This window comes from Sturnira hondurensis, unplaced genomic scaffold (assembly GCF_014824575.4).
Source record: "Sturnira hondurensis isolate 20B ecotype Veracruz unplaced genomic scaffold, ASM1482457v3 Scaffold0006413, whole genome shotgun sequence".
NCBI classification, from domain to species: domain Eukaryota; kingdom Metazoa; phylum Chordata; class Mammalia; order Chiroptera; family Phyllostomidae; genus Sturnira; species Sturnira hondurensis.
Window position 1 is genome coordinate 33,094,465 of NW_028079044.1, and position 12,223 is coordinate 33,106,687.

The 12,223-nt window shown below is 40.6% G+C and overlaps 1 protein-coding gene across 1 annotated transcript in view; it reads left to right on the forward strand.

Annotated features, from left to right (window-relative positions):
- The first annotated feature begins 1,863 nt into the window (after window positions 1-1,863).
- TRHR (thyrotropin releasing hormone receptor) overlaps window positions 1,864-12,223 on the forward strand; it is a 35,745-nt gene continuing 25,385 nt past the window's right edge. The window contains exon 1 of the mRNA XM_037049015.1: window positions 1,864-2,652. Within this exon, the coding sequence (XP_036904910.1) occupies window positions 1,864-2,652 (789 nt within the window). The remainder of the gene's footprint in view (window positions 2,653-12,223) is intronic.

The following is a 12,223-nucleotide window of genomic DNA, read 5'->3' on the forward strand; positions in this document are numbered from 1 at the left end:
AAAGTAAAAGTGGATGAGCATTAACATTTGGTGTACTCAGTTGGTGCCTGAGAGGTGAGACACCTTTTCTAAGCTTTCATAAAAAAAAGATTTTCCCATGGACAACTTTAGACAAATAAAAGTCAATGTCAAGTTCACATTTCATTTAAAAAATGGGTCTACAAAATTTTGTTTCAGACATGTGGTACCAGAGAGGCATGAGTCACTGGCCTAGGCTTCCACTGAACAAGTTTTCACCTGGAAATAAATGAACAAAAAACATCGCTGGGTGGTACCTCTGGCTGAGAGTCCAGAGGGGAGACGAAGACGGCAGGGGCACGGGGGGCAATGAGAGAAATTCTATCGAGTGATGCAGGGGCAGAATTGAAAAACAAACTTAACAGATCGGGTGCAGGTTTAAATTGACGTTTGCAGCTCAAACAATTTTTTTTAGTTCACTAGTATTCATAAGCCCCAGAAGATTGAAGCTAAAATGATTTTAGATTAATTTTTACTCATTCTCCATTCGCATAATATGAGAGGAGGGAGACACTTTCCCTAATTTTCTGGAGAAATGGTCTAAGGGTTTCTGCAGTCAAGAAAGAAGTTGATTTCAGCTCAGACAGATATTTCAAGATCCAAGGGCTGTGTCTGGGCTGAGGAGGATGTGTTTGCTTTTCCAAAGTTCCTACCAAACAGGGGGTGTCGATATAGCGCAGGGCTGCTCAGGAACTGAAGTGCCCACAGAACTCAGGCCATAAGCAACTGTAAAGACCACCTGCTACTGGATCCCTTGCTTGTGATTTCAGCCTTCCAGAGTGAAGAGTGTAACATCAGCAGAGTTCAAAGTAAATTCTGCAAAAGGAGAAGATTAAGAATCAGTGAGAACCAAGTGGCATTTGTGAGTGCATATGTCAATGTGTGTGTAGTGTGTATGTGTGTGTGTGTGTGTGAGAGAGAGAGAGAGAAAGAGAGAAATACAGAGAGAGAGAGAGAGAGAGAGAGAGTTCTCATTAGGAGACGATCTATGATTTGACAGCCTCGCTGCTCCTGCTCCTGCTGCTGCCTCTGCTGCGGCTGAATGGTCTGTCATCGCTTGAACAGAGCTGCGAGGGTTCAGAGGAACTGCAGTTCTGGAGATGAGCAGTGCTAAGTGGTCTCCCTGTCAAACAAAGTAGACGAGAATCTTTGCAGCTTTGGGAACTTGGACTTCTTACTGCTTCATCCACCCAGGGAAGCAAGCAGCACAACAGAAGAGAGGAAAGGTAAGAGAAGAGACCGTTCTTTACGGGGTGGGTAGGGCAGGGGCCACGGGATTTGTAGGCTCAAAGGGATCTCACCCTCTGAGAGCTAAGGAAGTGGCTGCTGATTTCCTATGGGGCTTGATCAGTGAGCATCTTGGCTTCCCCACCACCACCTCCCCCCTTCTTGTATCTTTTTCTTATTTTTACTTTTTCCAAACATCTGAGAGGTTTCCTGGTGTTTATTTTTTGGTTAGCATGTATTATTGAGTCTTTTCCCTCTGAGCACTCTTTCAAAACAGGGAGCTTTTTCTGTTTCTTGTTTCTTAAGCCTTTTTTCCATGAAGAGGAAACTGGTCCCTCTTACTGTAAGCTGGTCAAAACAGTTCATCCTGCACTGGAGTTGCAATAAAAGGAGTTTTCAGAAGTACGCATCAGCCCTATTCTTGCAGAAAAGGGGGGGGGGAGGAGAGGAAGTGAGGGTTAGCAGGCGGAAGTTGTGTCTTAATCTGAAACGGCAAGGCTGTGAATGAACATGGGCTATCACTCTTCACAGGGCAGAGAAGCACTGGAAGAAAGGCAGGGCGCTGGGGAGAGGATGTTTTGAGAAGTGTTGTTTGAGAAACACGTCACACCACTGAAGATGGAAAACGAGACAGTAAGCGAACTGAACCAAACACAGCTGCAGCCACGAGCAGTGGTGGGCCTGGAATACCAAGTGGTCACCATCTTACTTGTGCTCATTATCTGTGGCCTGGGCATTGTGGGCAACATCATGGTAGTCCTGGTGGTCATGAGAACCAAGCACATGAGGACCCCCACAAACTGCTACTTGGTGAGTCTGGCGGTCGCTGATCTCATGGTCCTGGTGGCTGCAGGCCTGCCTAACATCACGGACAGTATCTACGGCTTCTGGGTCTACGGCTATGTTGGCTGCCTGTGCATTACGTACCTCCAGTACTTGGGCATCAATGCATCTTCTTGCTCCATCACAGCCTTTACCATTGAGAGGTACATAGCAATCTGTCACCCCATCAAAGCCCAGTTTCTCTGCACATTTTCCAGAGCCAAAAAAATCATCATCTTTGTCTGGGCTTTCACCTCCATGTACTGCATGCTCTGGTTCTTCCTGCTGGATCTCAATATTAGCACCTACAAAAATGCAATCGTGGTCTCCTGTGGCTACAAAATCTCCAGAAATTACTACTCACCGATTTACCTAATGGACTTTGCTGTCTTCTATGTTGTGCCAATGATCCTGGCCACTGTCCTCTATGGATTCATAGCCAGGATCCTCTTCTTAAATCCCATTCCTTCGGATCCTAAAGAAAACTCTAAAGCATGGAAAAATGACTCAGTTCATCAGAACAAGAATTTGAATTCAAAGGCCTCTAACAGGTGTTTCAACAGCACAGTATCTTCAAGGAAGCAGGTAAGTACATGTGAATGCCCAGGTCCACAGGGGAGCTGTGGGACAGAGGTCCTTGTGAGATGAAATCAACCTTGCCCTTCTTAGCTGATGCCTCAACCAAAATGCAATCATGCAAACATTTCCTTCCCAGCATAAGCTTCTGCTTTACATATTAAACCCATCTCTAGAGCAACTGAAACCCTAAAAATAGATGGGGAGATGTTGATAGAACATCAGCAGGTACCGGCTCAGGTGTTATTTACAGATAAGGAAATATAAGCAGAAGCCCTAGAAATCCACCTTCACATGGTTGTGCCTCTCTGGGAAATGTTATCAAAATATTTATCTCCTTCCTGCCTTCTGGAGAGAGCAGCTGGCTATCTTTAAGAATTTTATTGCACAGCAAAGGTTTGACAAGATAGTTTAAGAAAAGGTGAGACAAAGCAGCAATGATTTTTTTTTAGCATACTGTCGTGGCTCTCGGCTGAGACACATAACTGAGAGGGGTTCCTGAACTTACTGTTTAAAGTCTTACTGGACAAGATTCCCTCACCCTCTTCCCCAGTTCCCTCCCTATAAAGTGCCTCACCCTGTAGAATTTGAAAACACACTTTGCTCATGAAATGTTCTAACAAAAACCGTAACACCAAGCTCAACTTGTTTCAAAAAGTGATCAAATTTTTAGAAGTGCCTGTTTTTCCTGCTGAGCATAACTAAAAATCCCTTTATGTTTTCAGGTTGCCTGAATCCTCATGTGGTTACAGCTGAATAGTGGTTTTACTAAGTGAATGAAGTACAACTTTGTTATAGTAGCTATGGTTTAAAAGACAATTTAGGAACAAAATACTTTTATAGTACATACATATTTATACTTACACAATTGTTCTAAGTTGTTTGCAAACTTAGCTTTGAGTTCCCTTTCTTTCTTTGCTAAACAGAATAAGCTCATGGTAAATACTTATTCTCATAGCTGAAAAAAACCCTTGAAATCAACACTACCAGCTCTTTCAAATGGCTTGGTTTTATGTGTGTGTGTGTGTGTGTGTGTGTGTGTGTGTATACCTGTGCAGAGAATGCAATTCTCCCCGTGTGCATAGGTAGAAATTGAGTATACCTTTTGCAGTGTGCATATGGATCATCTGTGCTATCACTTCCTAAACTCTAGATTAGCTGACATAGGAGAAATTATAACAGGATATTTGGGTGCAAGTGAAATAACCTATAATAAATGTATGCTTTAGATCAACATGAAATGAATAATGAACTGTAACTGAAAGAAATATTTACAGCATTTTATATATTGGGGAGCTTGATTTATGTATTTATTAGTGAAGATGCTTGGATGATAGACAGGGAAGACCTGAGCAACTATTGCCAGCTCTTAGATTCCTACTGCCGTGGGTCTCGCAGTGCTACCTGACACAAGGCACACTTGGCCATCTATTACCCACAGCCTGATTAAGGGAAATTTAGAGAGAACTGCTGACCATCTGCCAAGACAAACATTAACAAATACAATACGACAGGAAAGAATATGTACGTCTCCATTAGAGACAAATTGTGGGTTAATATCTGCAGCAAAGAAGGTCAGTGAGTAAATTTATTCATTAGACTCCAATTGATATTCTTGTTATAAATTCTGAAACATTGTTTGTCTGGTCTCATATCCTTCTTTTCAATTATAGTCATTAACATCAGCCTATTAATATAGCCTAACATCATTAATAACGTCCTTTAAATTGATAATTGGGTTACACGTTCACACTGTTGTTTCATGTTACGATAGGCTGTCTCTATAGGGGCTGTGTGGTAAAAGAAAAGGCGAAAGTCTGGCTCCAAACAATCTTGAGCTGAAATGCCCAGGTTCTAACCAAGTGGCACAATCTTGGATAAGCAGGACTCTCGGTGCCTCGGTTTCCTCATTTATAAAATGAGGCTAGTTAGCAACATCCAGGGTTGTAAGAGTTTGATGAACTGTCTTATAAAAGACACCTAAAATGGATGGTGATTAACATGAGGTGTTAATGAACCTCCTTCCTAAATTTGTAATATGTTGGTAACTATTAAGAAAACACATATTTGTTCTTCAAAATATATATTTGCCACTTAAACAAAGATTGTTTGTTAAAATTATTTGTTAAACAGGTGTGCACATCACACTTCTCTAAGGAAATTTTTAATAATTAGGGCATTTGGAAATGTACTCAGAGCACCTCAGGTTGTTACAATAACATCACCGTCATTTGGCATCAAGAGCCTGGGTGCCAAATACCCTGAAACATGCAAGACAGTCCCGCACAATGAAGTGCCCTGTTACCAATGCCAATAACACCCTCACTGAGACGTATGGGGTGGCAAATAAATCCATAGCACTGTATTGTAAGTACCATGATCAGAACATCACATAATTTAGTCCTGATCATCTGTAAGATAGAAATTTAGGGAAAAGAAAGAAAATTATGAAGGTAAAGACAACAGGGAAGACATCATGGAAGAGGTAGCATTTGAGAAGTGTCTAGGAAGATGGAGATAATTTGGAAAGTAAAAGCCAGGAGGGACAGCACTCCACATGGGAAGGACATGGATGGGATGGGAAGGGTTTGGGTTTGAAGACAGGACAACATGCACTTAGGGAGTGATTTGTAATGGGATGAGTGACTTGGCTGACCAAAACGAATGGTGTATTTGGGTGAGTAGTCAAGAGTAGGATTGGATGATAGGTGTGTGTGAGGGGTGGGGTGAGAGAGAGAGAGAGCGAGAGAGAGAGGGAAGGTTTTGGAGAATCCCAAGTATCAGGCAGAGAAAGGAGCCTGAACTTACTGCAGAGGCAACAAGGAATGAGAGTGGTGAGCAGGAAGCAGCAATGAGAGAAGTGGTGTTTGGGGCTGACGACCCTGACAGCTGTGGACTGGGAGGATTTGGAGGCCAGGCAGTGGTGGCAGGAAGACAGCTCTGGAAATTGCTTGTAGTGATTCAGGAATGAGGCTGGAAGACTCTCCATCCGGAAAACATAAATTAAGGTGTGAACTGGAGAGATGTTTCAAAGAAAGAAAGGGTGAGAGGTGAGCATGTTAGACACAAAAGACACAGTGAGGATGACTAGTGTGGCACTGGCACTAGTGTGGCACTAGCACAGTGTGGCACTAGGGCTCTGAGCTGGGACGACGGTGCCCCTGACAAATGGGAGCAAGCGCCCATGAAGTTGTGTCCAAAATCAATGGCCCCTGCTGAGCTGGCTTCTTCCTCTTCTGAATAGTTCTTTTCTTATCTCTTTGGAAGTTTAGCTATAAACTTCTTACCTCCACCTGCTATAACCTAAGGGCTTTTATTTTAATATTTCCTCTGCACTTTTTTTCTTTCAAGGAAGTTTAATTCATGTTTTAATAAATATTCCATCTAAGTCAGGTCTTTCTAACCAAGTTATTAAATTCAAATGTACATAACCTAAAAAACTATATTTAAAAAAGAAACAAAATAGCATTTATATGTCAGGGACCAACATGATTTTTTGTTTGCTTCCAATTTATATTGTTTATGCAGAAAACCCAAACCAGAATCTTTTCCCCCCTATTTTTCAGACTTAATTATATTTTAAGGAACTAAATACGTATTTGGTAAATTGATGAAACAAGTTACCCAAACTAATGCATAGACAAAAGAAATATTGGACTGACTAAATTTTTGACTTTACAACTGGTTGGTTTGATAGTGAGGGGACATGATTTAAATAATCAATTTGTCCCATTGCAGCTGTATCTGCCCAATGCAGAAATATTCTCTCAGTTCAGTCAGTTCAGGTGTTCAGCCTTGTGTAGAAAAACTATCTTTCTTATTGATTGTCTGTTTCAAAGGAATTGATTGGATCTTTGGCATTTTGAACGCAAGAAAAACATGCGACGCCATGTTTTTGGAGTCCCGACTGTAGGGATAGGCACGCTCCATTTGAATGTTCGCTCTCTGCAGAACGCAGGGCTCGGGCAGAACCCTTTACGCATCGCGCTGCCAGTTGTATTTTCAGCTGATTCACTCTCGTGCAATTTTCTCTCAGTGCGACTGGTAGGGCAACTCTAACATAGTCCAGAGAGAAGCTTCCAAACTTTATGGCCAAATTTTTATTGTGAGTTTCATGTATCTAAACAAGCCTTTAAAATACCAAAGGGTCTTTGTTTCCATAAATTTGTTAAAAGGCTTCCACCTCTACTAGAAGAATGTTGGTAGCCCAAGAAACAAAAACAGGGTGTTTTTTTTTTTCTTAAGCAATACTTGCCTTTTGTTGTTGTTGCCATTGTTACCACGATCACAATACAGAAGTAATCATGTGTTTTATGAAATACACAGAAAACTAGGCATAAGAAAAAGGCACCCTTCATGCCATTTCTTATCATCACAATTTATTAGCATTTAGTTATATTCTTTTTCTAATGTTTTCACTGGATCTTTTTATACCTTTGTAATATATACATATTATAAATTAATGGTGTCAAAGAAAATAGCTCAGAAAAAAGAAAATGGGTAAGGCTAAGCTAGTTTCTCTCAATCTCAGTTTTCTTACCAATAAAATGGGAATGACAATTACTCATAGAGTTGCTGTTTAAATTAAATGAGATGCATCAGACAAAATTCATGTTTGCTTTCCTCCCACCTGTCCCATCAGCCACCTTCCCTCACACCTGTCCTTAATGATCTCCATCTCCTAGACAGCCTCCCCTCCTCTCTAAAGCTATTTCCAGTAGGATGATGTGATCGGAGAAAATGAAGAAAGTGCTTCAATGTGTCTTCTCCCTTCTCCCCCTGCCTCCCTCTGACCCCCACTTCAATTGCTATTTACTTTTTAAAGAGGAAATCTTACACCAGAAAAAACCCTTTAAGACCCGGGGAAGGAGGTATAATGGTAGAATGTCAGGCAGTAGGGCTGACATTTGGGAGCACAGAGTTCCTTACATTACACAAGTAGCTTAATTGCTTTACAAGGCAAATTAATGACACAAAACTAGTCAACATTAGGCCTAAATTAGAGGTTTCTCAAACTCACTGGGACTGTTTTTATAGTGTTTCCACAGGCCCATATTTTATTTGTAATTGTTTTATTTGTTCCATTTGTCTGGGTTCAACTATATCCTTAACAGTTTAAAGATTTCTATGTTGGAAAAAAGTGCAATTTTTGTCACTTGGCACACAGATATCTAAGTGTGCCGTCGTATTCTTAGTATTAAAAATAGCCTTATATTTTCTCATTCACACTGTGTATATCCCATAAACTGACTAAGTGAAAATCCCCTGCAGTTAGCTGCTTCGTATGCTATGGTTAGATGAACACACATTGTTTGTTCCCAATTTTATACTTGTAGCTTTGAGCCATAATTTCCTCAGCAAAGAAAAATTAATTTTTCTAAATGCCTGCAAGAAGGGAAAACTTGAACTCTTTCAGAATTCTCAATTTGGCCACACATACAAAAAAAGCCACCATAAAATCAGCTAACCTTGAAAATAACAAACTATTTTATACTACTTTATGTCGCCTCTTGTGAATTCTTCCTACTGTAAACAGATATCCCAAGTTCCAAACAGATGAAGGCATAGCTGTACCTATGTTCTCATAGACAGCAAACATTTTTTGTTTAATTAGAGGAAGGGGGAATGATATAAAGTTAGATCTTGGTCAACACTAAGTCAAACTTTGCAGTGGGTCATTTTATATTCAATGCCATCCTCCATTAAATTGAACTGCCCACAAAACACTCGGCACTGGCAGAGGCATTGAGGACGTAGGCTTACGTAGAGACGAGCTCTTCACCTTCAAGGAGCTCCCTGCTGGCCATGTACATATGTAATTCTGAATGGACCAATATGGTCTACAATAGAGGGCACACACCTTATTGCTTTCTCCTTATTCAGCAATAAGGAGAAAGAGAGAAAAGGAAGGGAGACAGCTCAACACAAAAATGAATTGTCTAGACAGGGACGTCTGAACCAGGCTGTAGTCCTGCTCCCTCTAACTCCTGCCTGCCCTTCCAGCCCTGCCCTCTGCCATGCTGCCTGCTTTCCCCCATTCCCACTGGCACAGCTACCACCTCCCAGTCTTCAGCCAAGACATCTCCTGGACCGTAGGATCCGGTTTCTGGACCTCAGGCATGTACATCCAATTTAATATGTGTAAAGCTAAACCTGTTATTTCCCTTGATACACCTTTACCTTCTTCTCTCATTCCTGTTTTAGGTTCCCAAGCCAGAAAACTAGGAGGCCCTCCAAGTGCCTTTTGGTCCCACCCACCAGCAAATCCCAGCAATAGCCAAGGCCTGGCTCTTGCGGCTCCTAACTCTAGACTCTGACTGCCCCCATCCCTCTACATTGTCCTAGTTCACTCTTTGTCTCCTGCTTCGTTCAATACTCACCTCACCAGCCTTTCTGACCCCATTCTACTCACCCTGCCCAATCATTCTGCACAAGGCTCACTAACAGATTTAACACAGAGGTAGCTGATCAAAATGATTTGCATAGCTCCCTGAGGCCTAGAGTTTAAATAGGCCAGCATAGGGTAGTAAGATCCTGGCTCCTCCCTATGTCCTCAGCATCATCTCTTCTGGTTCTCCTAACTGGACTTTCTGCCCCAGTGATACCAGATTATTGGTAGTTTTTTGAACTTTCTATATTCTCTCACTGGAGTGCCCTTTATCTGGTAAACTCCCAATAATCTTTCAAATCTAAGAGCAATTGATGCCTCCCATGCAGCTCATCAAGACTTCCCTGAATTTCTCCAGCAAATTTATATACCTGAATGCCTAACTGTAACTCTGTATGTTAAGAGTTCTATCTATGCTTTTACAGTACTCTGCATATACTTCTGGTTTAGTTATTCTCATGTATCATAATTGTTAGCCCGTCAGTCTTTCCACTGCCTCTAACATCCTTAGAGCAGGGTCTTCCATCCCCAGTGCCCTCAGCCCTGAGTTTGACGTATGGTAGGCTCCCAGCAGTTTATGTATGTTGTCATATGTTACAGCCAAAGAATATAGGCTTCACAAGGGCAGGTCATTAGCACCTCTTCCCAACTCTCTGTTCAGTGACAACAAGCTGAGGTTAAACTTGGTCATGGTTAGAGCACTCACATTGAAGAAATCAACAACTATCACAACTCAGGTCCCCAACCTTCTTTTGTGGTGAGGCAGTTGTTAAATATTTATCAGTATACTTGTGTGTGTATATATATATATATCTGTCATACATAATTTTATATATAATAAACCAATGTGAAATATTACTTACATGCATTCTTTGGGGCTCAGTCAATTCCAACACTTTATTTTGTTCCCCCCAAAATTGTTAATGTGTGCTTTGTCCTTCTCCAATTTTAATTAAAATTTTTCTTGTCTTATTGAATTCCAAAATAGTCAAACTAGCTGCCTGCTGGTATGGTGGTTAGTTTATTAGTAAATACGGTTTTTTAGGAAGATTTTTTTCTTCCCAGCCGGTCAGGATGACTTAGAAAATGGCAAACTCAAATAATAATTTACATTTTGTATAAATTCCTGTTGATTTTCCCATGAGCCTTTCAAATACCCTCCATGATGAGGGAGCTGTACTGGAAAGAGTGGGCAGAGGTGCTGAGGGAAAGAAAACAGTGTGAGCAGAGGTCTAAAGGTGAGAATAAATTTATCTGAGAGCTCCTATGTGACCAATTTTCCTAAAACAATTTGCACACATCACCTTTTCAAAAAGACATACCCCCAATCTCCTCTGACTGGCTTTCAAAGCCTATTAAAATCTGACCTTTTCATCATTTTTCTGGCTTTGTTCATGCATTATATCTTTAATTCAGCACACAATTATTGAGTACCAATTTCAGGCATTGCTCTAGAAAACCACTGATAGCCACAATCTTATGGAACTGCAGTAAAATATGAAAGGTCATTATTCAAAAACAGTTGGAAAATATAAGTTCAGGCTGTACAGGGTACAGAAGAGGCAAAAAGAAGGATTGAACACTATACTTAAGGCTGGAGAGCAAGCCCCCAACAAAGTCACCGTCACTTCTGCTTTTGTGTAATGGGTAGGCATTCACCAGGCCAACGTGAAAAACAAGACCTTGAAACCAACAGAAGTAGTCATTTATGTAAACAAGCTGAGCCCACGGCAAGACCTGGAGGGCCCTGGGTGTCATCCAAAGACATTTGAACTTAGTTCTAAAGCACTGGTGAACCACTGAAGGCTTCTAACAAGGACAGTGGCCAATGAGACTTGACTTTGGGGAACTTTTCTTATAAAACTGTCAACCCGGAACCAGGCAAAGAGAAATAAGGCTTTTGCAATACAAGCCACAAGCAAACAAGACTTGAATTAGGAGGTAACAGTAGGGAAGGCTAGGAACCATGTATATCAGTCAAATCAGTGGCATTTAACTATAAATTTAGCTGATGAATGAGAGAAGTTCCTAAGGAAGGTCCCAGATTTTTAACTGGATGACGAGACAGGCAGGCAGTGGAGTTATTAAGCGTGGCACAGAAAACAAGAGGAAGAGAGGTCTTACCTATATTTATTACTCCACCACAGGTTCAGGTGCATCTCACCAGATGTTCCTAAATACCAAGCTCATTTATATTTTCAACCTGGCTCATGTAATTGTTCCCCACTTGTAAATACCTCTCTACTCTTGGCATTTCCACACCTATGGGCAAAGCTCCAGATCCAAGTTCAGGATGCAGTTAGAACAAGAGTGTCTGTATGTTGAATGTATGTTCCTGTATGTTTCTGTATACTGGAAGGCAGATGGGTATGAGCTCTACAGTTATAAAAACCTAAGTTCAAGTTCCAGTTCTTCTACTTCTTATCTCTTTAACTTTGGATAAGTTATTTTGCTTCTTGGTACTTTAGTTTGTTCATATGTAAAGTAATTATAACCATTTATAGGGTTACTGTGAGGAGATGCATGCCTAATACATAATAAGTACTCAATACTCCTTATTTACTATATCTAAATTATATATTATATTTCAAATAATATTTGGTTTCTCCTTATTTGTGAAAAAGAAAGAAAATTATTTATGAAATAGCAAAAGTACAAACTGGTAATTCTTTCCTGAAGAAGACAAAATTTAGAGGTTATAATAGAAGTAGATATTCTAGGCTCATCTAATAACATATTCATAAGGTCAAATTAGTAAATACTTCTTGAGCATCTACTATGTGCCCAGGTTGAAATACAATAAGTACAGTCACATACATAACAAAAGCTGGGTATTTTTGGCCTTTTGTTATGTATTCTGTACTTTTCAAGTGTTTTACACGAACCAACTCAATAAATCTTGACAACAAATGTGGAAAGTAAGTACTAATTACAGGAGAGTATTTGGAGGCATAGGGATGATAAGTGACCTTCTCTGGGATACACTGCTTGTTGTGGCAAAGCCAGGATTTGAACCTAGCACTCCCGCTCCTGAGCATCTATTTACATCAATTGTAGGGCAAGAGAAAAATCAAATAGCGGTGAGATTGCTGGAGGTTGGAATAAATTTCTTGAAGTTGGTAGAATGAAAAGGTTTGAGGAGGGTTAAAGAAAATGAGAAAATAAAGTTTGTTCTAGATAAAATAGAGAGAA